This window comes from Megalobrama amblycephala, linkage group LG2, assembly GCF_018812025.1.
Source record: "Megalobrama amblycephala isolate DHTTF-2021 linkage group LG2, ASM1881202v1, whole genome shotgun sequence".
In the NCBI taxonomy this organism is placed as follows: domain Eukaryota; kingdom Metazoa; phylum Chordata; class Actinopteri; order Cypriniformes; family Xenocyprididae; genus Megalobrama; species Megalobrama amblycephala.
This window is the reverse complement of record NC_063045.1, coordinates 56,994,567-57,016,128: the sequence shown is the minus strand read 5'-3', so window position 1 is coordinate 57,016,128 and position 21,562 is coordinate 56,994,567. Positions and strand designations below refer to the sequence as shown.

The following is a 21,562-nucleotide window of genomic DNA, read 5'->3' as shown; positions in this document are numbered from 1 at the left end:
AAATAAAAGGTTACTACGGCGAAACTTACTACGGCGAAGGCTTCGGTTATGCATATTAAATAGATCCTGCTGACGTTGCTTAGTAACCTTCCTGAAGCGCCCAGTCACGTTACCTCATTAATATTCACAAGTAAAGCCTTCCCCATAAAAGGACTTTTTAATTCGTTGTCTGAATAGCGCCCACTCACCTTTCAGCGAATCAGCTGGCGCACGTCACATTACGTAATTAATATTTATAAGCCGTAGCTACATCATAGTAGGAAAGTCTAGTGTCTTTTGCTGGCTGCGCCATGTTATCTAAATAAAATCGTTGTGTAAGCGCATCCCACCTCTTTTATCAACACCGTATAGCTCTGTTTTTTTGTTGTTGTTGTTGTTTGTTTGGGTTTCTTATTTCAGTTCATGGTAATATGATTAAATCTGACAAACAATGGCATTTAAACTAAGTCACGTTAAGGTACAAGTTAAGCCATGTCATGGGCTCGTTTCGTTTATTCTCCAAAGAGAGTACTAAATATATTTAGTTTCTCATTAAACCTGATAATGTTTTATTGCATTTGGCTTGTAGGTTTATTGCTCCCTCTGGCGGAAAAAGGGTGAAAGTGCATTCTGTTTCCTTCCATGATTAAAGGCACTGATGTGCCTAAAAAAAAATTAATTCTTCACAAAACCAGTTTCAAACAATTTGTAATAAAAGGCACACCATTTATTTATTTATTTATTTTTTCAAAGTGTCCAAAATCCCTCACTGTTGCTTTGAGGTTTCAGAAAATGCACTCTTTTTTTCTTCTTCTTCTTTTTTTGGACACAGATCTATAACAGGAGGTCAGTGAGGTTTAAGAAAGACAGTTTATTTAGCATCGGGTAGAAAGGGGCATGAGAGTTTTTGCAAGGAGAGGGGCAAGGAGAAATCCGTTACTGCTGGATACGGCGGATGGACTGGATCTGAGGGGTCTGGCAATGGGAACCAAACTCCTTGAAGTGTTTGTACTCCCCACAGTGGCGGTCACACTCCATGATATACTGGTATCCACGATAACCAGGGAACTGGTAGCACACAAACCTGAAGAATAGATAGCGGTGAACAAAAAATAAGCAAAATGAAAAATTAAATGGAACCATTGAAAGGGAAAAAAAGTAGAAGAACCCAGGCAGATACTCACGCTCCGGACTGAACACGGAAAGAACCCACTTCGTTGTTGCACCATCCCATAGCCTGAAGAGAAGGGTAATCGTCACTGAGCTCTCCCTTGCGGCCCAGGAAGTTCTCTCTCTCATAGATGGTCATTCTGCACTCCCTGTGGTTCTGGATAGAATCATATCAAACATAATGTCATGGAGCATTTTTTTTTTTTTCAATGCAATACCCAAAACAATGGTTATCATATAAATGAATTGCAATCACTGTGGATATGGTAAAAGAAAACCAATGCAAAATGGCAGGTTTGGTCATTTATGTGTGGTATGGTTTTTAAGTGAACTTACAGCACAGGAAATGGGTCTAAAGGAGGTCATTCTCTCGATGTGGTAAGCATTGCTTCCCCCAAAGGCATCGCACTGAGGGTACTCTCCGCGCTCCAGCACAAACTGGTGACCCTGGTAAGAGGCGTGCTCGTAGCCCACCCACCTGAAGAGAAACGCAGGGTAAAAACAGGAGCTTTGGCAGAACTTGTGGGCCACTGTGTTGTTAGGTAACTAAAACTATTATTCGTTAACAGAAATAAAGCTAAAATAAAATGCATATATTGGATGAAAAATTTAAAAAGCTTAAATAAAAAATGTTGCCTTGATTTGGGTTGAAGTACTAAAATAAATCTGAAAAAAAAATTACAAAAGCACATAACAAAATAACTAAAACTGAATGGAAATTGAAAATATAAAAATAAAGTGGATGCAAAATATTAATAAGTATTATAACTGTGTGTGTGTGTATATACATATATTAGTGCTGTCAAATAGATTAATCGCGATTAATCACATCTAACAAAAGTTTATAAATATGTGTTTATATATATATATATATATATATACACACACACACACAAGTTATATTTACAAACTTTTGTTTGTATATTTACAAAATTTTAGATGTGATTATTAATATATATATATATACACACTTTATATTTACAAACTTTTATTTTAGATGTGATTAGTTATTAATCGCATCTAACATAAAAGTTTGTGTGTGTATATATACACACACACACGTTACATTTACAAACTTTTATTTTAGAAGCGATTAATTGTGATTAATCGATTTGACAGTACTAATATATGTATATTAGTATACACTAGCGTTCATTTCAAACAATTTTCACTCAGAAATTGCTAGTAAATTTTGCAAATAATTACAAAAAATGACAAGTAACATCAATTTAGACATGAGATTTTAAAATAGAAGACTGAAATGGCATTTTCTTGTAAAACATTCTCCAATAATCTTTGAGAAATAATTTTTCACAGAGTACTAAAGTTCGAACTTGCAAAAAAAAAAAACTTTTTTCAGAGGCCAAAAAAGTACTCAATGCAAAGATAAACATTTTCAATTCACATCGCCATCAGTGTAAAATAACACTTGCGGCATCAGTTCATATATATAGGCCCATGAACATTTCATTTCAGACCACCCTAATACATCAAATCTTCTTAAGTGACCTGTCTGCTCAAAAAATGTTTTGTTATACAAACCCCTGCTGACCAAGAATCACTATTACTATTACTCATACCTAGGGTTAGTGATATTAACAAACTAAAAACCCTAAACTTCTCGCACCTAACTAGCACCGTTTGTTATACAACATGAATAATAAGTGGACTTCTAAGGGCAAGACCTGAGACACATCTAGACAATAGAGAATTGGCCTTTTTTGACAAAGAATCCTCTGAGAATATCCTAGCAATCACCTAGAAACTCCCTAGCAACCTCCCAGAATACCTCAACATGCGTGGAACTATTTAGAACTGTAGCAAATGCATAGCAACACCCTGGCAACCATCATTTCCATGGGTGCGCCTCACATTTTCTTCAGAAAAAAACATAATCTAATTTTGATGTTGCTTTTGGCTTTATAGAGCTGTTTTTCATGTGTGTGTGTGTGAAGGGTCAAATAATGGTTTGTGTAACCCTTCTCCCTAGATTTGGAGTCACGGTTAGACAAAATATTTGGCACAAACCTTGGGAATTACGTAAACTATCGAAAAAAGACTTTGGAGAAAACACTCACGCTCCGCTCTCCACTCTCAATGAGCGCACGGATTCGAAACCGAACTCCATGACATTGCAGCACTCTGAGGTGAACTCATGGTGACGACCCTGGAAGCACTCCTCGTCGTACACGATGATCTGGAAGACAGAGGTTGGTCACCTTTAAAGATTTCAAGGGCACAGTTAAAGACTTGCATGTTGGGGAAAAGATCAAATGGGATGTGAACTGCTATAAAAGTTCAACACCAGGAATCATACCATTGAATTATAGCAAAACCTTCCAGATAATGCACTTGTAATCATTATGCAATCTTTTTGGACTTATGTAAGATTCTTTGGAAAACAGAAACTTGTTTTGCAGATCTTGATGAGTGACAGCTCTGTCAAGCATACCTTCCAATGGCCAGAGAACTTGGTGCAATGGTGAGTCATCTCGTCTGCTTGAAAACAAAGAGCAAGTTGGTACAAGTTGCAGATTAAACATAATTAGTCTGTTAACCTGCGCTAAAGGGAAACACATGCCAAAATCCTATCTCACAATCACGCTAACACACACCAGAATGCAGGTGAGCAGCTAAATGAGATTTTGCATCAGCAGAAATTTGACTAAATTGACTCTTTTTTGAGTCATTCTCTAATTTATCGGACTAAACTGGAAGGCCTCTCTAAAAGAAGCCGAGGCTGGTGGAGGTATAAACGTATGAGGGAGTTGTGGGGACAGACAACGGGCCCGTAGCGGAGAAGAACTCACCTCGCTTCGATGCCCTTGGGACGTCCTGATGTGAGAGTGAAAGCTGGGCATGTGCATCCACCCTTTTAAAGCCTCCCCTGGCAAAGGGCCCATTAAAAGCCCCGGCTCAGCAGCGAGGGAGGGGCCTGCCATTGTCCAGCTGACAAAGGAGGGGTTAAAACTATACAGCTGGAGAAGTGCAAACGCCACACTATCCCCGCCGGGCCAATCTCTGCGCCCAGGCCTGAACGTTCGGACCTGGATACACACGAGTCACATGTTAAGGGCCGACACGGATCTGAGACGGTGTCATGCGCAGGGAGAGATGTGGTGGTCTTGGCCCCGTTCCATTATGATGCTCTTGTTGTGGCTCGGTGAATGCGTTAAAAAGAAAGATTGACGGCAGGGGAGGTCACTGATATGAAGATGTCAAGAACTTACAGTAATAAAAAAAAATGTAATTGTTCATATGTTTGCATTGTTCCCCTTGTTTTGTGCCCCAGAATAATTGGGTAAATAAACAGTATAGTAACAGTATATTATCCTTTGATAATATTGAGAACCATTATGAAGTTAGGTCACTAATTTTTAATATTTTCACATAATGGTAAAAGAAGCAGGAAAAAGCCATTTACACACTTATTTATTAATATTTATTAATGCTATTATTTATTCTAGATTTTTCTTTTCGGACGAACCCCTTTGACCTAAATTAATGACTTAAAGTAACCCCCTATTATTTTAAAAAATGTTAACATTTCAAAATGTAATGGAAGATGGAAATGCAATGTAAATCTAAAGGATTTTAAAAAAGCTTTGCATGTTCACTAGCAAAATACCATCAAATATTTGAAGTCGGCAAGATTTTTTAATGTCATAATTTTCTTATGCTCACCAAGCCTGCATAATTTGATTAAAAAATACTGAATATTGTGAAATATTATCTTTTTTTTTTATCTGAATATATTTTATAATGTAATTTATTCCTGTGATCAAAGCTGAATTTTCAGCATCATTACTCCATTTTCAGTGTCACATGAACCTTCAGAAATCATTCTAATATGCTGATTTGCTGCTCAAGAAACATTTCTGATTATTATCAATGCTGAAAACAGTTGTGCTGCTTAATACAGCATTTATTTGAAATAGAAATCTTTAGTAACATAAATGTCTTGATCAATTTAATGTTTCCTTGCTGAACAAAAGTATTATTAAAAATCATACTGACCCCAAACTTTTGAATTATAATGTATGTTATTGCAATATTATACATGTCTTGCATTTATCTATTTATTGTCATTAGATATGTTTTTATTTATATAATTCAGAACTGGCATTTCCATAGCCTCACAAACCCCCTGCAGTTCTATCTCCATCCCCTAGGGAAGCCCTGGCAGAAATTATCTAACCACTCTGTTTTTATCAGTAAACACAGAATTCTGGCATTTGTAAGCATTGCAAATAAAGGAAATTTAACGCAAAATTAAACAAACAAAAAATGTGACTGTGACAAAACAACTCTAATAATAAACCTTTTATTTGTACATAGCACATTTCATGCACTTGGGGAATAAAATGCAGCTCAAGTTCATGTCAGAAAAAAACAACATTTACTATCAGTATATAAAATAAAATAGATAAAAACCAGTAAAAGCCATCTATAAAGCTTAATCATGTTAAGGTTCGTAGGCTGCTCCTATTTTTCAAAGGTTATTTCGAATCATTCAGTGAGTCAGTAAGGAGAGATACATTGCAGTTGTTACAGGGCTATTGCAGCATTCATTTTAGAAGATTGCAGCCATATCTCATAGTGCAGGTTCAAAGAGTGCCTGTGAGATTCTGTGGAACTCATGTGGGATCCTTCTATTGCATAACAAGCTCATTCTCCATCTGCTATCACATATAGTACATTTAAAGACACAAGCACGTTTTAAAATACCATTTAAAATGTAATATTAATCCTAGAAATCATGAGAAACAGAATGATACCCAATTACTTTTAGGCATAATATTACATTTTCAAACTGGTATCAAACTGGAATATAGATTTTTTTAATGGTATATAGAGATGCCATATGTGGCATACTATTGGCAATAAGAAAAGTTATTATATATACATATATATATACATACATACTAATAATAATAATATTGGGTTGTATATATATATATATATATATATATATATATATATATATATATATATATATATACACAAATAAAAGTACAAATAAAACTAAATAAATAAATAAAAGATATCTAATGAAAATAATAATAGTACACAAAATATATATTATATTACATTATTATATTATATTATATTATATTATATTATATTATATTATATTATATTATATTATATTATATTATAGGCTTTTGGTCGAATGTCACATGAACAAACAGGAAAAGTCTCATTGCATCCGCTTGATGGAGAAAGTGTTAACAGAATGAATGATTATATTATATGTACATTTTGTTGTTCTTCAACAATGTTAGTAAACATTAAGAATGCATTTGAAATCAGAGTGTAACTCTGATGCAAAAATCACAGAGTGTATTTCTTGTGAAACTCAAGAGAGTCAGAGAGCATGTTAGAGAGCAGAGTCGAGTGGATTAGCATCACGTGACCTCTGACCTGTGTGCATACCTTTCGTCCATATGTAGCCTATAGCATAGAGTGCTGGCTAAAAGAGGAAAGTGCTATTGTCAGGGCTTTCCATTGACAGTAAAGTGCTTACAGGCGCTGCGGGGAGAGCCTTCTGGGCTAAGCGATGACCCTGCGGCTTTGGCACGGGCAAACTCTGATGACGACGTGTTTCTATTGTACGCCGAGCGCCTCTGTACTCCCCTTGCCAGGGTATAAAAGTTAGAGCACTGGTCAGAGGGGGCCAGCACGAGCCAGCCATCCCAGCACAGCTGTACTCAAGCAGGTAAGAGCCCAGGTGAAATGGATACAGCAAAAGCTGTTCTAAAGCTGGGAGTCCCTTCACTATTATCTCATGGATGTAGTAGGGAATTCACTTATTTTTCTGTTTCGTTTTTTTTGGGATTGAAGGCAGCCATTTGAAATGCAAAGCCCAAACCCTACCATCCCTAACATTCAACCCCTGTCCCCAACACCAGCCCCATTGGATATTTTGGAGTACATGCACCAATTTCCAATTTCGACCTTTCCCACCCTCTGCTCTTTCTCCCACAGACGTTCTTGAACCCCTTCACCATGTCTCAGACCGCCAAGTCCACCTCCAACCAGGGCACTGATGCCAAGGACAAGGGAGCTCCCGCCCCTGCCGCCACCAGCAAGGCTTCCAAGACCGGAGACCCCGGATTCATGGGTAACTACAGAGTAAGTATCTGCGTTCAGCTGGTTTGAGGGACTGGATTTTGGCTACAGACATTTAAGTAATGTTGTGATTAGCATGAAACCTATGGTTTCAAAATGGTTCCATGAAGACCTTTTAATATCCATTGCAAAAAAAGGTTCTTTATAGTGGACATAGTTCTTTAGATTATTAAAATGTTCTTTTAAGAACAGTGGGGAATCAAAAGGATTCTTCTGCAGTCTTAAAAATAAAAGTTCTTCATTTGCATATATGATTCCATACAGAACCTTTAACATCAATGGAACCTTTATAGTGGAAAAAGATTCTTTAGATTATTAAAATGTTCTTCACACTAAGAAAAGTGGTTCTTTTAAGATGGTTCCCAAAAAGGTTCTTCTATAACAGGGGTGTCCAAAGTCAGTCCTGGAGCTCCAACTTACCTCAATACACCTGCCTAGAAGTTTCTAGTATGCCTAACAAGACCTTGATTAGCTGGTTCAGTCAAGTGGGGTTTGAGCTAAACTTTGCTTTTCTATAACATCCCTGCAAAAACCTTCATTTTTAAACTGATTAAAGAATATCCATGAAGTCTAAAGTTTAAGCAAGTGGGATACCTGCTCATGGTCTACATCTTCTTCTCTTGCAGATCTTCCTGTTCGACCAGGAGAACTTCCAGGGCAGGATGATGGAGGTCCAGAATGAGTGCATGAACGTTTGTGAACGCGGAATGGACAGAGTCCGCAGTATCATTGTTGAGTGCGGCCCGTAAGTCACTGACCAATGGATTGCATCTAATGTGGATGGGAAAAGCATAGAGGCAGTGTTATTTTTGGATCATTATTATAGCTTTTATTCATTTTGTTGGTACCAAACTCATGCTGTCATCCCTCTTTTTTTCCATCCACTGACTGGTACACATCTCTCCCCGATGTGCATGTCTTCAGCTTTGTTGCCTTCGAGCAGACTAACTTCCGTGGCGAGATGTTCATCCTGGAGAAGGGCGAGTATCCTCGCTGGGACACCTGGTCAAACAGCTACCGCAGTGATTGTCTCATGTCCCTCAGACCCATCCGCATGGTATGACACTTTGAGGGCCATCGAAACTTCTCCTTTACACTAGCTGAATTCAAATGCATGTTGCTAATTTGCGGTAATGCGTACAGGACCCCATGGAGCACAAGATCTGCCTGTTTGAGCTGTCTGACTTCAAGGGCAACAAGATGGAGATCCAGGAGGATGACGTGCCAACCCTGTGGGCGCATGGCTTCTGTGACAGAGTGGGCAGCGTGAGGGTCCCCGGTGGAGCGTGAGTAACAAATCCAAACGAACAGCAATAATATCCCCTCCTGTACACATTCTGAATGATGACTCTCTTCCTCTTTTTGAAGTTGGGTGGGATACCAGTACCCCGGCTACAGAGGATACCAGTATCTGTTTGAGTGCGGCGACTACAGACACTACAACGAGTTTTGCGCCTTCCAGCCTCAGATTCAGTCCATGCGCCGTGTGAGGGACATGCAGTTCCACCAGCGCGGCTGCTTCAATCTGACCGCCGCTAAACAGTGAACTCACCTCGCTGCGGTCTTGCAGCACAGCAACTAGCCTTCTCATGGCACTTTTTATCCCCGTACCTCCCCCTTTTCTCTGACTTCTCCCACCCAGAATAGATTCATTTAAATTGTCCAGGACATCTAACTGACTTTTTATGATGCCAATAATAAACATGTTTTGGAAAAATAAAAAAAGCTGACTTGCCTTGTTACTCTTTCTTAACTTTATCATTAGCATTAATCAGTAACATTGAAGAAAACAACACAAATACACAATTCATTAGGCTGAAAACATTAAAATTCCCTAATATTCAAAATCTTTTTTATTTTTGCTATTAGAGCTGTAAAAACAAACAAACCAAAAATCTCAAATCATTCAAATAAAATATAATATAGGGGTTAATAATATGTTTTAAATGTAAATAATAAATCAAATTAATTCAATTCAAATGATCTTATCTCAAATTATCAAATCAATTATCTAAATCATTGTAATATAAATAATTATTTTACTTAGACATTTCAAATAAAATAACATACTTATGCAAATATATAATATTATAATATTATATTTAATGCAAACTCAAATCATGATATAATTTGAAGTGCCATGTAAATACTGTAATATTTTGGTCTAATGTCTTTAGTATTGCAATACATGCAACGTATCTTGCTTTATGATTTCATCTTGCTTTATCATAAAAAAGAGTGAAACTTGTTTTACCTAGACAGTTAGAATAAATATAAATGAATACAATGATCATGTAAAATTATTATTATTTATATTTAATTTGCGTTAAAAAAAATTAAATAAGTAATTTGGTCTAATGTATGTAAGCCAATTATTGATCATTAGTATTGCAAAATTTTATTACGATTTCAAAACTTAATTTAGTTACACATTTCGAATGCATATAAATTAATATACTAATATAAAATGAAAATGCATATTTATTTTTTAAACTCAAACAAATAAAACAATAAAATAATCACATCAGCGTGACGTCATGATCACATGATACCACCACTCGCACACCGCTTCCTGTTTGCTTTTGCGAAAGCAGACCCTTTAGAGCCAAGATGGCGGCGCTTTTCAAAGCACGGAGAGGTCAGTAGTGTTACTGATTATTACTGTATGTTTACGCCAGTAAACATTTACAGCCACACGAGCGACTCTGTGTGCATGTAATATATCGCTGGATGCATTTACAATTAAAGGGACCAGTGCAGAATGATTCTAAGCACAATAAAGTGCACAAACATTTGTACGATTGTGTAAATCTAAATCGCTTTTGGAAATTGAATTATATTAACATAGAACATAATTATTCCCTCCAAATGACGCTGTTTCGACTAGGTCTTTAACTAGGTCAAGACAATAAACTAGTGAATGAATAGAATAAGAAAAATCATGTGCTTACCTTATTAAACTTCACTTGAAATTGATTTTCCACGATGAGCCATAACACGTTAAATTACTTAAGAAATGTCAGTTTGATGTGTTCGTGTTGTTTTAGATGGTTAGATGGGTTTAATCTTTACCCTGACAGCTGACTGATTCATTCAAAACAAATGTCATTCAGGGTGAACAGTGAAACTGCTCCTGGTTTAAAAAAAGTACAGGCGTTGTGCACTTAGATTTGTTCTGTGTAAGTAATTGTACATGTTCACAAACACAATTTTATAATTTAATGCACTTTTTTTTTACATTAGTGCACAGGCTCTCCGTGACCTTTCCCCTACATTTACGCTGCAGTTTCTGCGCATGCGCGTAAACTTTGTATTATATATATATATGTGTTATGCAAGTAGAAATATTTAAAACATTTTTGATCTAATGTCTTAATTAGATTTTGCATTAGTATTGCAATTTATATTTTTGTATTGAAATGTATACTGTACTACTATACCAGATACCAAAATTTCAGTAGTTGGAAACAATACAAGTAAAATTTCACAGTTCTCGCTACCAATTTACCAATAGTTTTTTTTTAAGTATTTGAAAATAGAAAAATAAATTAAATAAGTTAATTGTTAATGCTATTAGTAATTATAAGTAAATAATACACTAATTGTATTAAAGGGTTAGTTCACCCAAAAATGAAAATAATGTAATTTATTACTCACCCTCATGTTGTTCCACACCCGTAAGACCTTCGTTAATCTTCGGAACACAAATTAAGATATTTTTGATGAAATCCGATGGCTCAGTGAGGCCACTATAGACAGCAGTGCCATTGTAAATCTCAAGATCCATAAAGCTACTTAAAACATATTTAAAACAGTTCGTGTGAGTTCGGTGGTTCTACATTAATATTATAAAGAGACGAGAATACTTTTTGTGTGCCAAAAAAACAAAATAACGACTTTTCAACAATATCTCGTGATGGTCGATTTCAAAACACTGCTTCGGAGCTTTACGAATCGAATCAATGATTCGGATCTCCTATCAAACTGCTAAACCAGGGTTGCCAGGTTTTCACAACAAAACCTGTCCAATTGCTCCTCAAAACTATCCCAAACGCATTTCAGGGGGGTCCCACGGTAAATTTGCATTCCAGGGGCTAAATATCACGTTATTTTGGATCGATTCAACCCACAGACATGAAAAACAACCCACTGCAACAGTGTAAAAGTAGCCCAATTCCGCAGGAAAACCGCAGACTTGGCAACACTGGGCTAAACTGCTGAAATCACGTGACTTTGGTGCTACGAACCGCTGATTTGATTCGTAAAGCTCCGAAGCAGTGTTTTGAAATCGGCCATCACGAGATATTGTTGAAAAGTCGTTATTTTGTTTTTTTGGTGCACAAAAAATATTCTCGTCGCTTTATAATATTAATGTAGAACCACTGAACTCACATGAACTGTTTTAAATATGCTTTTAGTAGCTTTATGGATCTTGAGATTTACAGTGGCTTTGCTGTCTATAGTGGCCTCACTAAGACATTGGATTTCATCAAAAATATCTTAATTTGTGTTCCAAAGATGAACGAAGGCCTTACAGCTGTAGAACAGCATGAGGGTGAGTAATAAATTACATTATTTTCATTTTTGGGTGAACTAACCCTTTAATTGATTTCACTGCTTTATCATAATAAAGATTAAAAATACAGATTCTTCCAGTTTTTTACCGATAGTGGCTAATGAATCAGAAGTTCACACACATTCACAGGATCGGTGTCATTTATGAAAGTTAATCCATGTAGCATTAGTTTCTCTCTTAAGCAGATTTAGAATTATTCATTTGAAAATATATACAGCATACATGTTGATATAAACATGTATACTGTATATTTACTGTATACTTTCTTTCTTTATCAGCTCTAGGCATGGTGGTAGGCCATGGCGCTCGCTGTTTGACCCAGTTGGCGGAGCTGCCAGAGCTGCACCAGATGATGAGGCAGACGTGTAGGGACTACGCTCAAAAGGAACTTGCGCCAATCGCTGCCCAGCTGGACAAAGATCACATGTTCCCAGCCAAGCAGGTAAAATGAACCTCAGCCATGCAGTGCCACAGCCTCTCGATTTGAGCATATGAGGATGACTGCGCTTGATTTTCATCGGTGTAGGTACAAGAACTCGGAGCGATGGGTGTCATGGCTGTAGAGGTACCAGAGAGTCTGGGTGGAGCTGGGATGGATTATCTCGCGTACTGTCTCGCCGTGGAGGAGCTCAGCAGAGGATGTGCCTCGACCGGAGTAATCGTCAGTGTGAATAATGTGAGTCACCTTTTACTCTCGCTACGACCAAAATCGGACGCATACTTTTTCTAGTATGCGACAAACAGTACGCCGACAGGGTAGTTTGTCCAGATACACTACCGTTCAAAAGTTTGGGGTCAGTAAGATTTTTTAATGTTTTAAAAGAAGTATCTTCTGCTCACCAAGCCTGCATTTATTTGATTAAAAATACAAACAAAAACAGTAATATTGTGAAATATTATTCCAATTATTTTTTCAAAATTCTTTGATGAATAGAAAGTTCAAAAGAACAGCATTTATTTAAAATAGAATATTTTCTAACATTATAATTGTCTTTACTGTAACTTTTGATCAGTTTAACTCATCCTTGATGAATAAAAGTATTGATTAATTTTATTTCTATCCCCCAAAAATAAAATTTAAATTCTTACTGACCCCAAACTTTTGAACGGTAGTGTTTAATGTTACAAAAGATTTAGTTTTCAGACAAATGCTGTTCTTTTGAACTTTTTATTCATCATAGCATCATGAAATAAAAATGTAAATAACTGTTTTCAACATTGATAATAATCATAAATATTTCTTGAGCATCAAATCATCATATTAGATTGATTTCTGAAGGATCATGTGACACTGAAGACTGGAGTAATGATGCTGAAAATTCAGCTTTGATCACAGGAATAAATTACATCTTAAAATATATTCAAATAGAAAACAGCTGTTTTAAATTGGAATAATATTTCACAATATTACTGTTTTTGTTTGTATTTTTAATCAAATAAATGCAGGCTTGGTGAGCAGAAGATACTTCTTTTAAAAAATTAAAAAATCTTACTGACCCCAAACTTTTGAACGGTAGTGTACATAGTATTTGAAAAACACTAGGTGAAAAGTACCTGGATGATTTACTATTTCTGCTGAGATTCTGAAGTGCGCATTCGAAGGACACTTTAGTATCCCATGAGACCACGGGAGAGGATTTGTGAATGGCAGTGAAGCATAGGTCATATGACAACATAGCCGTTGTAGTACGACTAAATTTCATTTCAATACACTACACACATTCATATGTACATTTTTAGTGGTCGAGAAGTTTCACACCAAATGTAGTATCTACTACTTCCACTTATAATTCTGCTGAAGCTGATTATATGCACACATTAAACACCAACCTTTACTTAAAGGGGTCCTATGGACTCTTTTCACAGACTTTGATGACGCTCTTCCACAGTTATCAACATCGCAAATCTAGTTTAGTTCTAGCTTTTTAATATTTTCATTTTTTATAAATTGAATACGCATTTACAATGCTATAATTTGTGTTATGTTAACTTAGTATGGCAAATGGCAGTTAATGGCAAAAAATGAATTAACACTGTTGCAAGGGTGTTTCTTCTACAACTGCTGAGGGAGTGAGGGCAAATTTCACGTCTTTCTCTCTTCTGACTCTTGTAATCAGTCTCTCCATATTTTTTCCTCTTTTGGAAAGTCGTAGAAATGGTATCACAGATTTTTTGTTTTGCTTTTAGAGCAAATTCAAATACAAAAATTACATTTGCTTTCATCTACCGATCACCGCTATAGAAGTTTACCCAACTATGACAAGTTCTGCTTCTGAGAACCCCTGAAATGCTTTTTTTGGTGCTGCAATAATGTAAAATAAATGAAAAAATGTGTTGAACATTCAAGCATGAGAACCTATTATTGTAGACCCCAAAAATAAAATTTGAAAAAAGGGCATATTAGGTCACCTTTAAGTTTATGGTTAAACAACAAACTCATGAAATGCCCACATGGCAAAAAATATATATTTTTAATATATATATTTTTAAATATATTTCAAAATATACCAAGATTAGCCAAAAATTAAATGCTAAAATTACTGGGTAATTGCAAACATGTTATTGTTTTTCAGTTTGAAACGTCCTTAAGCTGCACTGTTAACAACATGTATTTAGCAAATATTTGTTTTTAGTCGCTGTACCTAGGTCCAATTCTGAAGTTTGGCACAGAAGAACAGAAACAGCAGTGGATTACGCCCTTCACCACAGGGGAAAAAGTGGGCTGTTTCGCTCTGAGTGAACCAGGTAAACACGACTCCATTTCCATGAGCTCTGACAAACACAGCTGCGACGTTACACACTATATCTATAGATCCATAGAGTTGCAGTGTTTACAGTAACATCAGTGATTTCATCTTTGTGTGGTATGAAATGTTGTGCTGAAGATGCTTTTTTGTTTTTGCTATAAAGGAAATGGCAGCGATGCAGGTGCGGCATCAACTCTGGCACGGCAGGAGGGAGATGAGTGGGTTCTGAACGGAACCAAAGCCTGGATAACCAACTGCTGGGATGCTTCCGCCACCGTCGTTTTTGCCACAACAGACAAGAGTCTAAAACACAAGGTGCTAGTTACTATGATGAATGAACTGATTTGAAAAAGACTGATTATACAGTATAACTGTAATTAATGTTTTAATTAATGCCATTTGATTTGATATTCAAGGGGTGAATAGGAAATTTTCAAATGGTAAATATATGTATAATTATTTCAGTATGGTAATTTTTTTTTTATTATTATTCTATATAAAAAAAACAGGGAATTAGTGCCTTCCTAGTGCCAATGCCTCATCCGGGGTTGTCTTTAGGGAAGAAAGAAGACAAACTGGGAATTCGAGCTTCATCCACTGCCAATATCATTCTGGAAGACTGCCGCGTCCCACTCGGCAACATGCTGGGAGAGCGAGGAATGGGCTTTAAGATTGCAATGGTATGATTTTATCATGCTGTTGTCATGCCAGTGCTTTTCTCATACAAGTAAACAGGATTAAATCAACCTTAAAATGCTTCTGAAAGTTGCTGTAAATAAAACTAGCACTAGAGCTGCATGATTAATCGTTAAAAGATCGCAATCTCGATTCAAACACCCATGCGATCTCATTCCTAAATGACAACGATTCGCTTGTGTCTATTAAACCTTTGACAAAATCACACCGGAACATTCAGATCTGCGCTGGCGCTGCCGCTTCACAAACAGCCTTTTCTACCACACAGTTTTGTTATTTCTGTGTTATAAATATTCATATTATCACAGAATAAAGGTTTATAGTTCAGATATAAACACTGATATCTACGGTAGTGATCAAAATAGAGCAAATCATGTCAATTACATCGTTACACCAGCAGGTGGCGACAAGTGACTGCTAAAAAATGTAATTGTCATTGAATCAGTCATTCAAACCGTATTTTAAAGGTGCCCTAGATTCAAAAATTGAATTTACCTCGGCATAGTTGAATAACAAGAGTTCAGTACATGGAAATGACATACAGTGAGTCTCAAACTCCATTGTTTCCTCCTTCTTATATAAATCTCATTTGTTTAAAAGACCTCTGAAGAACAGGCGAATCTCAACATAACCCCGACTGTTACGTAACAGTCGGGGTGTACGCCCCAATATTTGCATATGCCAGCCCATGATCAAAGCATTAGACAAGGGCAGCCAGTATTAACGTCTGGATCTGTGCACAGCTGAATCAACAGACTAGGTAAGCAAGCAAGAACAATAGCGAAAAATGGCAGATGGAGCGATAATAACTGACATGATCCATGATATCATAATATTTTTAGTGATATTTGTGAATTGTCTTTCTAAATGTTTCATTAGCATGTTGCTAATGTACTGTTAAATGTGGTTAAAGTTACCATCGTTTATTACTGTATTCACGGAGACAAGACTGCCGTTATTTTCATTTTTTAAACACTTGCAGTCTGTATAATTCATAAACACAACTTCATTCTTTATAAATCTCTCCAACAGTGTGTAATGTTAGCTTTAGCCACGAAGCACCATCAAACTCATTCAGAATCAAATGTAAACATCCAAATAAATACTATAATTACGCGATTAGACATGTTGCATGACGAACACATTGTAAAGATCCATTTTGAGGGTTATATTAGCTGTGTAAACTTTTTTTTATGTTGTTTAAGGCAAGCACGAGCTCTTGGGGCGTGGAGCACGAGAATTAAAGGGGCCGCACACCCTGAATCGGCGCATTTATAATGATGCCCCAAAATAGGCAGTTAAAAAAAATTAATAAAAAAAAAATCTATGGGGTATTTTGAGCTGAAACTTCACAGACACATTCAGGGGACACCTTAGACTTATATTACATCTTTTAAAAACATGTTCTTCGGCACCTTTAAAATAATTCATTCATGTTAATCATTTTTAATAAACTGCAGCAATTCATATTTTGTCAGAACCTCTAGTAAGTTGTCTGTTCTGATTCGCTGGAGAATCGTGATCTCAGTTTGAAACAAAAAAATTGTGATTCTTATTTTATCCAGAATTGTGCAGCTCTATAAAACACTTTCACATTTGCATTGTATTTGCTTTATTTACTTGTGATCTAACGCAGTTGCTTTACATCTAATGGCTTCCCTAACAGCAAACTCTGGACAGTGGGCGGCTTGGAATCGCAGCTCAGGCTCTTGGTATCGCACAGGCAGCACTGGACTGTGCGGCTGATTACGCTCATAAAAGAACGGCTTTCGGCGCTCCGATTGGAAAACTGCAGGCAATACAGGTAAGGAAGGAAGTGGAAAAGTTTAGTGTTTTCATCTTTCACCTGGGATGATTTATGGAGTTTCTTTTGTGTCTTTTTTATTCAAACAAACATATTGTGTTTGAGAGTAAAACTAATTATTTTGTAATTAAAAAATATATATATTGCAAAAAAAGTCTTCTTAAGGCTCAAAAATAAAGAAGTTGATAACAGAATTATTTGCAGTGCGTGTAAATCTTTGAAAACCTTTATTTTTCCTTGTGCACTTCGAGAACTTTTCATCCCAAACCCACACATTTTGCTCTCTTTTCTGCTGTCTTTTTTGCGGGTCAAACTATTTTGCTTGCGAGGTGAATAGGTTTGCAAGTTGAAAAGTTTTGCGAATTGAAAAGTTTTGTTTGCACGTGAAGCTGTAGCTCAGTGGGCGGTCTCTACCAACCAGGATGAAAGGCATTTTTCTATTGGTCACCCTCGATTGAAGTGACAAGTTGGCCACGCCCACTACGGTTTCCAGCCTCTGCTGCTGCCACCGAGAAGATAAGAGAAGCGAGAATGGCGAGCAACAGGTCGTTTACTGGGTAAGATAACTAATATCATAAACGCAGTGACAAGTGAACTGAATGATTCTCTCTTCTTATGCTGCCGTTGACTAGATTTTATTAACGTTAGCCAACACTAGCAGCCAGAGCCACCATTAGTAACGTTTGCCGTGTGGTCGATGTCCAGTGTTGCTAGCTGAGCTGACATTCATAATCACATTTGGATTTTCTCAGCGTAAAGGTTGACATAATGTGGTGTAATACTACAAAAAAAAATTATAATCATAACCTTTATCTCCATACCAAAATCCCAGATGGCCAGACAGTGATTCATCTTTTATAAATCGTTAAAATATTAATGTCTGTGACGCTGTGACCATGGAGACTGTTGTATAGACTGTAAGTATTTTAAACGTGTAACTTTAAAATGATAAATGTTTATTATGAATAAATAGCGCTCATAAACGGCCGCGGAGATGGCATTCTCAAGTCAAACTAGCCGCGGGGCTTGGACCCAGAAACGGCGTTCCTTACGTCACGAGTTAACAAGCGGATATTTTTACCCCAGAACCTAGGCCCAACTCTACGAACATCGAAAATAGTGCCTCTCAACCTTTACGCTGAGAAAATCCAAATGTGATTATGAATGTCAGCTCAGCTAGCAACACTGGACATCGACCACACGGCAAACGTTACTAATGGTGGCTCTGGCTGCTAGTGTTGGCTAACGTTAATAAAATCTAGTCAACGGCAGCATAAGAAGAGAGAATCATTCAGTTCACTTGTCACTGCGTTTATGATATTAGTTATCTTACCCAGTAAACGACCTGTTGCTCACCATTCTCGCTTCTCTTATCTTCTCGGTGGCAGCAGCAGAGGCTGGAAACCGTAGTGGGCGTGGCCAACTTGCCACTTCAATCGAGAGTGACCAATAGAAAAATGCCTTTCATCCTGGTTGGTAGAGACCGCCCACTGAGCTACAGCTTCACGTGCAAACAAAACTTTTCAATTCGCAGAACTTTTCGAACTCAAAAGTTCTCGAAGTGCACAAGGAAAAATAAAGGTTTTCAAAGATTTACACGCACTGCAAATAATTCTGTTATCAACTTCTTTATTTTTGAGCCTTAAGAAGACTTTTTTTGCAATATATATATTTTTTAATTACAAAATAATTAGTTTTACTCTCAAACACAATATGTTTGTTTGAGTAAAAAAGACACAAAAGAAACTCCATAATGATTCAGCTGCTGAAGTTTATCTATAAATGTCTTTTTCAGTTTAAACTAGCAGACATGGCCTTGGCCATAGAGAGCGCTCGACTTCTCACCTGGAAAGCTGCATTGCTGCGGGATGCAAAGAAACCTTTTACTAAGGTTAGTGTGTCTTCTCTTAAAAAAAACTAATGTAAAATTCATGGTAAATGTGCTAACTGTTTGTTCATACTTGATGCACTACAAATACCCTAGATCAGTGGTCGCCAACCCGTCGATCTTTATCACTGTTCCAGTAGCTCGCGAAAATAACAGAAATACAAAAATACATTTCTCCAGTCTTTGTACTGTATTTTTGTATTTATTTTTCTGTTATTTTCGGGAGCTAATGGGACAGTGATAAATTAAATAGCCCACCTCATGTCTGAGTCTGTAAACGGCCGTTAACAAGAGGCCAGAGACGCTGAAGACGGACGCGAAGAGGAGAAAATTATGTAGCAGGCAGAGCAGCTCACTGTTCACGATGCTCAAAATATAGGAAGAAAATATAAATATTGAATTGGGGGTGAGGGGTTATATGAATTCATCTCTAAAAGGAATTTCGATGGCAACGCATTTTATTTTCCTCTTACCTCAGAATAAAGTAGCGCAGTTCAGCTTTGTTTACAGCGGTAACCAAGGAAACGCTGTATCACTGCTGTTCCATAAGCGCCACCTGCTGTCAGAGAGTGAATTTGCGGCTCATTCAGCCTGCTGTTTTTGTTTCAAGCTTTTTTTTGTGTGTGTAGCGTAATTTCTCAAAGATAAAGTCAGACCGTTCTGTTTTTGCTTTAAATCTTGAAATTAAATCTAATTCAAATGAAAAACAACTGCTCATGCAACATGTGTGGCATCTTTGTTTGGACTGTGATTAAAAAGCAGTGGTTACCTCTAATTTGAAATGGCTATATTTTTGTTTATTATAATAATATTAATAAAAAATATCTGCAACCAGTATCAGAATTAGCCAATTTGTTTGTAAAAATAAATAAATAAATCAGAATCTAAATTGGCCATGAAAAAAATACTAAATACAATCTGGGCTGTCTTTTTCTATCAAGTAGATCTTGTCTTTCATAAAGGTCGAAGTCAGGGATCTTGGGATTAAAAAGGTTGGTGACCACTGCCCTAGATACTGCATACGAAACTCCCTAGTAGACTGCTAAAAAGCTAGATTGTGGCCGCTTCCACCTGGTATTAAGATGCGATTTGGTCGATCAGATCACAAGTGGACGACACTAAACTACAGGTGTAAACGGGGTCTAAAACGTTTTGAGCTTGTCCACTTTCGACCACAAAAACGCATTAGACTCGATTGCTTTCATAGTGTAAACACTCATGTGATCGAATGTGTTCGAACAGCCACTGAAGACCACCTACACTCCACCTACTGACCTAATGCGTAAACATTATGGGAAGTGCACTAGCCAGACGGGATTTAAACTGTAGCCTGAAGACCCAAGTTTGGTTTAAAGATGAAAAATGTACCAAACACAATGTTCTCTCACCATTCCTGATTTCTAACACTCACTCACAGCGTTCGGCTGGTGTCTGTCAGAGCAGAAACGAAAGCTGCTGCTCTCCGTATGTTTTTCACGTCACGTTCATATGTAAATTGCGTGATCTTATTTTGTCCATTAGCTCAAAAGATCTGAAAAAACCCATTCATAGACCCTCCCCTCAAAGAAATCAGGACAAAAGTGGTCGAAAGTGCATAAAAGAGACAAATTAAAATGCCAGGTGTAAACGGGAATGTGTCTCCCTCATCCACTTGTGACCCGATCATCCAAAACGCATCTTAATACCAGTTGTAAAAAGTGTGTTTCTTTGTTCTCCAGGAAGCTGCCATGGCTAAACTGGCTGCATCTGAAGCTGCTACCTTTGTCTCCCATCAGGTAATCATACAAAAATGTTGTTAATTGTATATATTTTTATTTCTAAAGCAAGAAACATTCACACATCACGGATCCAGTAACATCAGTATTTTGTTTAAATGCGAAGGCCATCCAGGTGCTGGGCGGCATGGGTTACGTCACAGACATGCCTGCTGAGAGACACTACCGCGACGCCCGCATCACAGAAATCTATGAAGGCACCAGCGAGATCCAGAGATTAGTCATCGCAAACAGCATTCTCAAAGAATATCAGCAGTAGGAGAGCCGATGCTCACGTCAGCTCGCTCTGCAAAATACTGCAGTTACGTTACAGTGCCTGGATTGGCGGATCTGGTCGGACACACGTCTTAGGACTATATTACTGTGATTGGCCAGTGCTGAATGAAGACACAGCCTTTATTGATGTTGCTCTATCTGAGTGACACGAGACTGTTTGAAGTGCATTTTCTTATTTGTGCCACAAGAGGGCAGTAGAGTGTCTGGATCTTTTGCCTTGAATCATGTTAGGAAACCAGCTATAAGGACTAACTCCAGTTTGACCTAAAGAACTGCTGATTTCACTGGGAATTTAAATGCATATCTGATTGTACATAATGAATTAGATGTATTTATGCATTTTAAAATAAATGATAATATCATATTTTAATACTACTAATTATTTTTTAAAATTCAAATGAAACTTTTTATTGTAACAGCAAATATTCATCTGCAGCAAATTCCCTCCTAATAGTTTTTAATCTTGGTTATAAGTACATTATTCATGACATGGGACACAGTTTATGGATTTTGAAAAAC

At 37.0% G+C, this 21,562-nt stretch overlaps 3 protein-coding genes across 6 annotated transcripts; 2 read left to right on the top strand and 1 right to left on the bottom strand.

The window, feature by feature from the left end:
- Positions 1–830: 830 nt before the first annotated feature.
- cryba4 (crystallin, beta A4) lies at positions 831–8,013 on the bottom strand. Of its 3 annotated transcripts, none has more exons than XM_048181139.1 (6): positions 7,876–8,013; positions 3,602–3,648; positions 3,228–3,346; positions 1,486–1,627; positions 1,164–1,306; positions 831–1,063 (listed from the first exon to the last, which is right to left on the bottom strand). In XM_048181139.1, the coding sequence occupies exons 2-6, from the start codon at positions 3,638–3,640 to the stop codon at positions 916–918; spliced, it is 591 nt and encodes a 196-aa protein (XP_048037096.1). In that variant the 5' UTR covers positions 3,641–3,648; positions 7,876–8,013; the 3' UTR covers positions 831–915. The 3 variants fall into 3 exon arrangements, with proteins under 3 accessions (XP_048037096.1, XP_048037094.1, XP_048037095.1); XM_048181137.1 differs by lacking the exon at positions 7,876–8,013 and adding an exon at positions 3,960–4,572; XM_048181138.1 differs by lacking the exon at positions 7,876–8,013 and adding an exon at positions 3,960–4,572 and having other exon boundaries at positions 3,602–3,645.
- Positions 3,223–9,016, top strand: crybb1 (crystallin, beta B1). Of its 2 annotated transcripts, XM_048181134.1 has the most exons (7): positions 3,223–3,359; positions 3,570–3,631; positions 7,138–7,284; positions 7,908–8,026; positions 8,206–8,338; positions 8,425–8,567; positions 8,650–9,016. In XM_048181134.1, exons 2-7 carry the CDS (start codon positions 3,608–3,610, stop codon positions 8,825–8,827), a joined length of 744 nt encoding a protein of 247 aa, XP_048037091.1. In that variant the 5' UTR covers positions 3,223–3,359; positions 3,570–3,607; the 3' UTR covers positions 8,828–9,016. The 2 variants fall into 2 exon arrangements, with proteins under 2 accessions (XP_048037091.1, XP_048037092.1); XM_048181135.1 differs by lacking the exons at positions 3,223–3,359; positions 3,570–3,631 and adding an exon at positions 6,728–6,868.
- Positions 9,017–9,820: 804 nt separating this feature from the next.
- On the top strand, positions 9,821–21,407 carry acads (acyl-CoA dehydrogenase short chain). The gene is made up of 10 exons (XM_048181133.1): positions 9,821–9,919; positions 12,136–12,299; positions 12,384–12,533; positions 14,491–14,602; positions 14,768–14,919; positions 15,114–15,284; positions 16,967–17,104; positions 18,900–18,995; positions 20,711–20,767; positions 20,874–21,407. Exons 1-10 carry the CDS (start codon positions 9,892–9,894, stop codon positions 21,024–21,026), a joined length of 1,221 nt encoding a protein of 406 aa, XP_048037090.1. The 5' UTR covers positions 9,821–9,891; the 3' UTR covers positions 21,027–21,407.
- The last annotated feature ends 155 nt before the right edge of the window (positions 21,408–21,562 follow it).

What these genes read in the sequence shown, in the direction of transcription:
- crybb1 (XM_048181134.1), top strand. Translation starts at nt 3,608, where the DNA reads ATGGCCAGAGAACTTGGTGCAATG. An exon ending in ATCATTGTTGAGTGCGGCCC is followed by an intron (nt 8,027 to 8,205) that starts GTAAGTCACTGA and finishes GCATGTCTTCAG; the next exon opens with CTTTGTTGCCTTCGAGCAGA. An exon ending in GTGAGGGTCCCCGGTGGAGC is followed by an intron (nt 8,568 to 8,649) that starts GTGAGTAACAAA and finishes CTCTTTTTGAAG; the next exon opens with TTGGGTGGGATACCAGTACC.
- cryba4 (XM_048181139.1), bottom strand. Translation starts at nt 3,640, where the DNA reads ATGACTCACCATTGCACCAAGTTCTCTGGCCATTGGAAG. An exon ending in AGTTCTCTGGCCATTGGAAG is followed by an intron (nt 3,347 to 3,601) that starts GTATGCTTGACA and finishes TCTGTCTTCCAG; the next exon opens with ATCATCGTGTACGACGAGGA. An exon ending in TTGAGAGTGGAGAGCGGAGC is followed by an intron (nt 1,628 to 3,227) that starts GTGAGTGTTTTC and finishes GTTTCTCTTCAG; the next exon opens with GTGGGTGGGCTACGAGCACG.
- acads (XM_048181133.1), top strand. Translation starts at nt 9,892, where the DNA reads ATGGCGGCGCTTTTCAAAGCACGGAGAG. An exon ending in TTTCGCTCTGAGTGAACCAG is followed by an intron (nt 14,603 to 14,767) that starts GTAAACACGACT and finishes TTTGCTATAAAG; the next exon opens with GAAATGGCAGCGATGCAGGT. An exon ending in GAAAACTGCAGGCAATACAG is followed by an intron (nt 17,105 to 18,899) that starts GTAAGGAAGGAA and finishes TGTCTTTTTCAG; the next exon opens with TTTAAACTAGCAGACATGGC.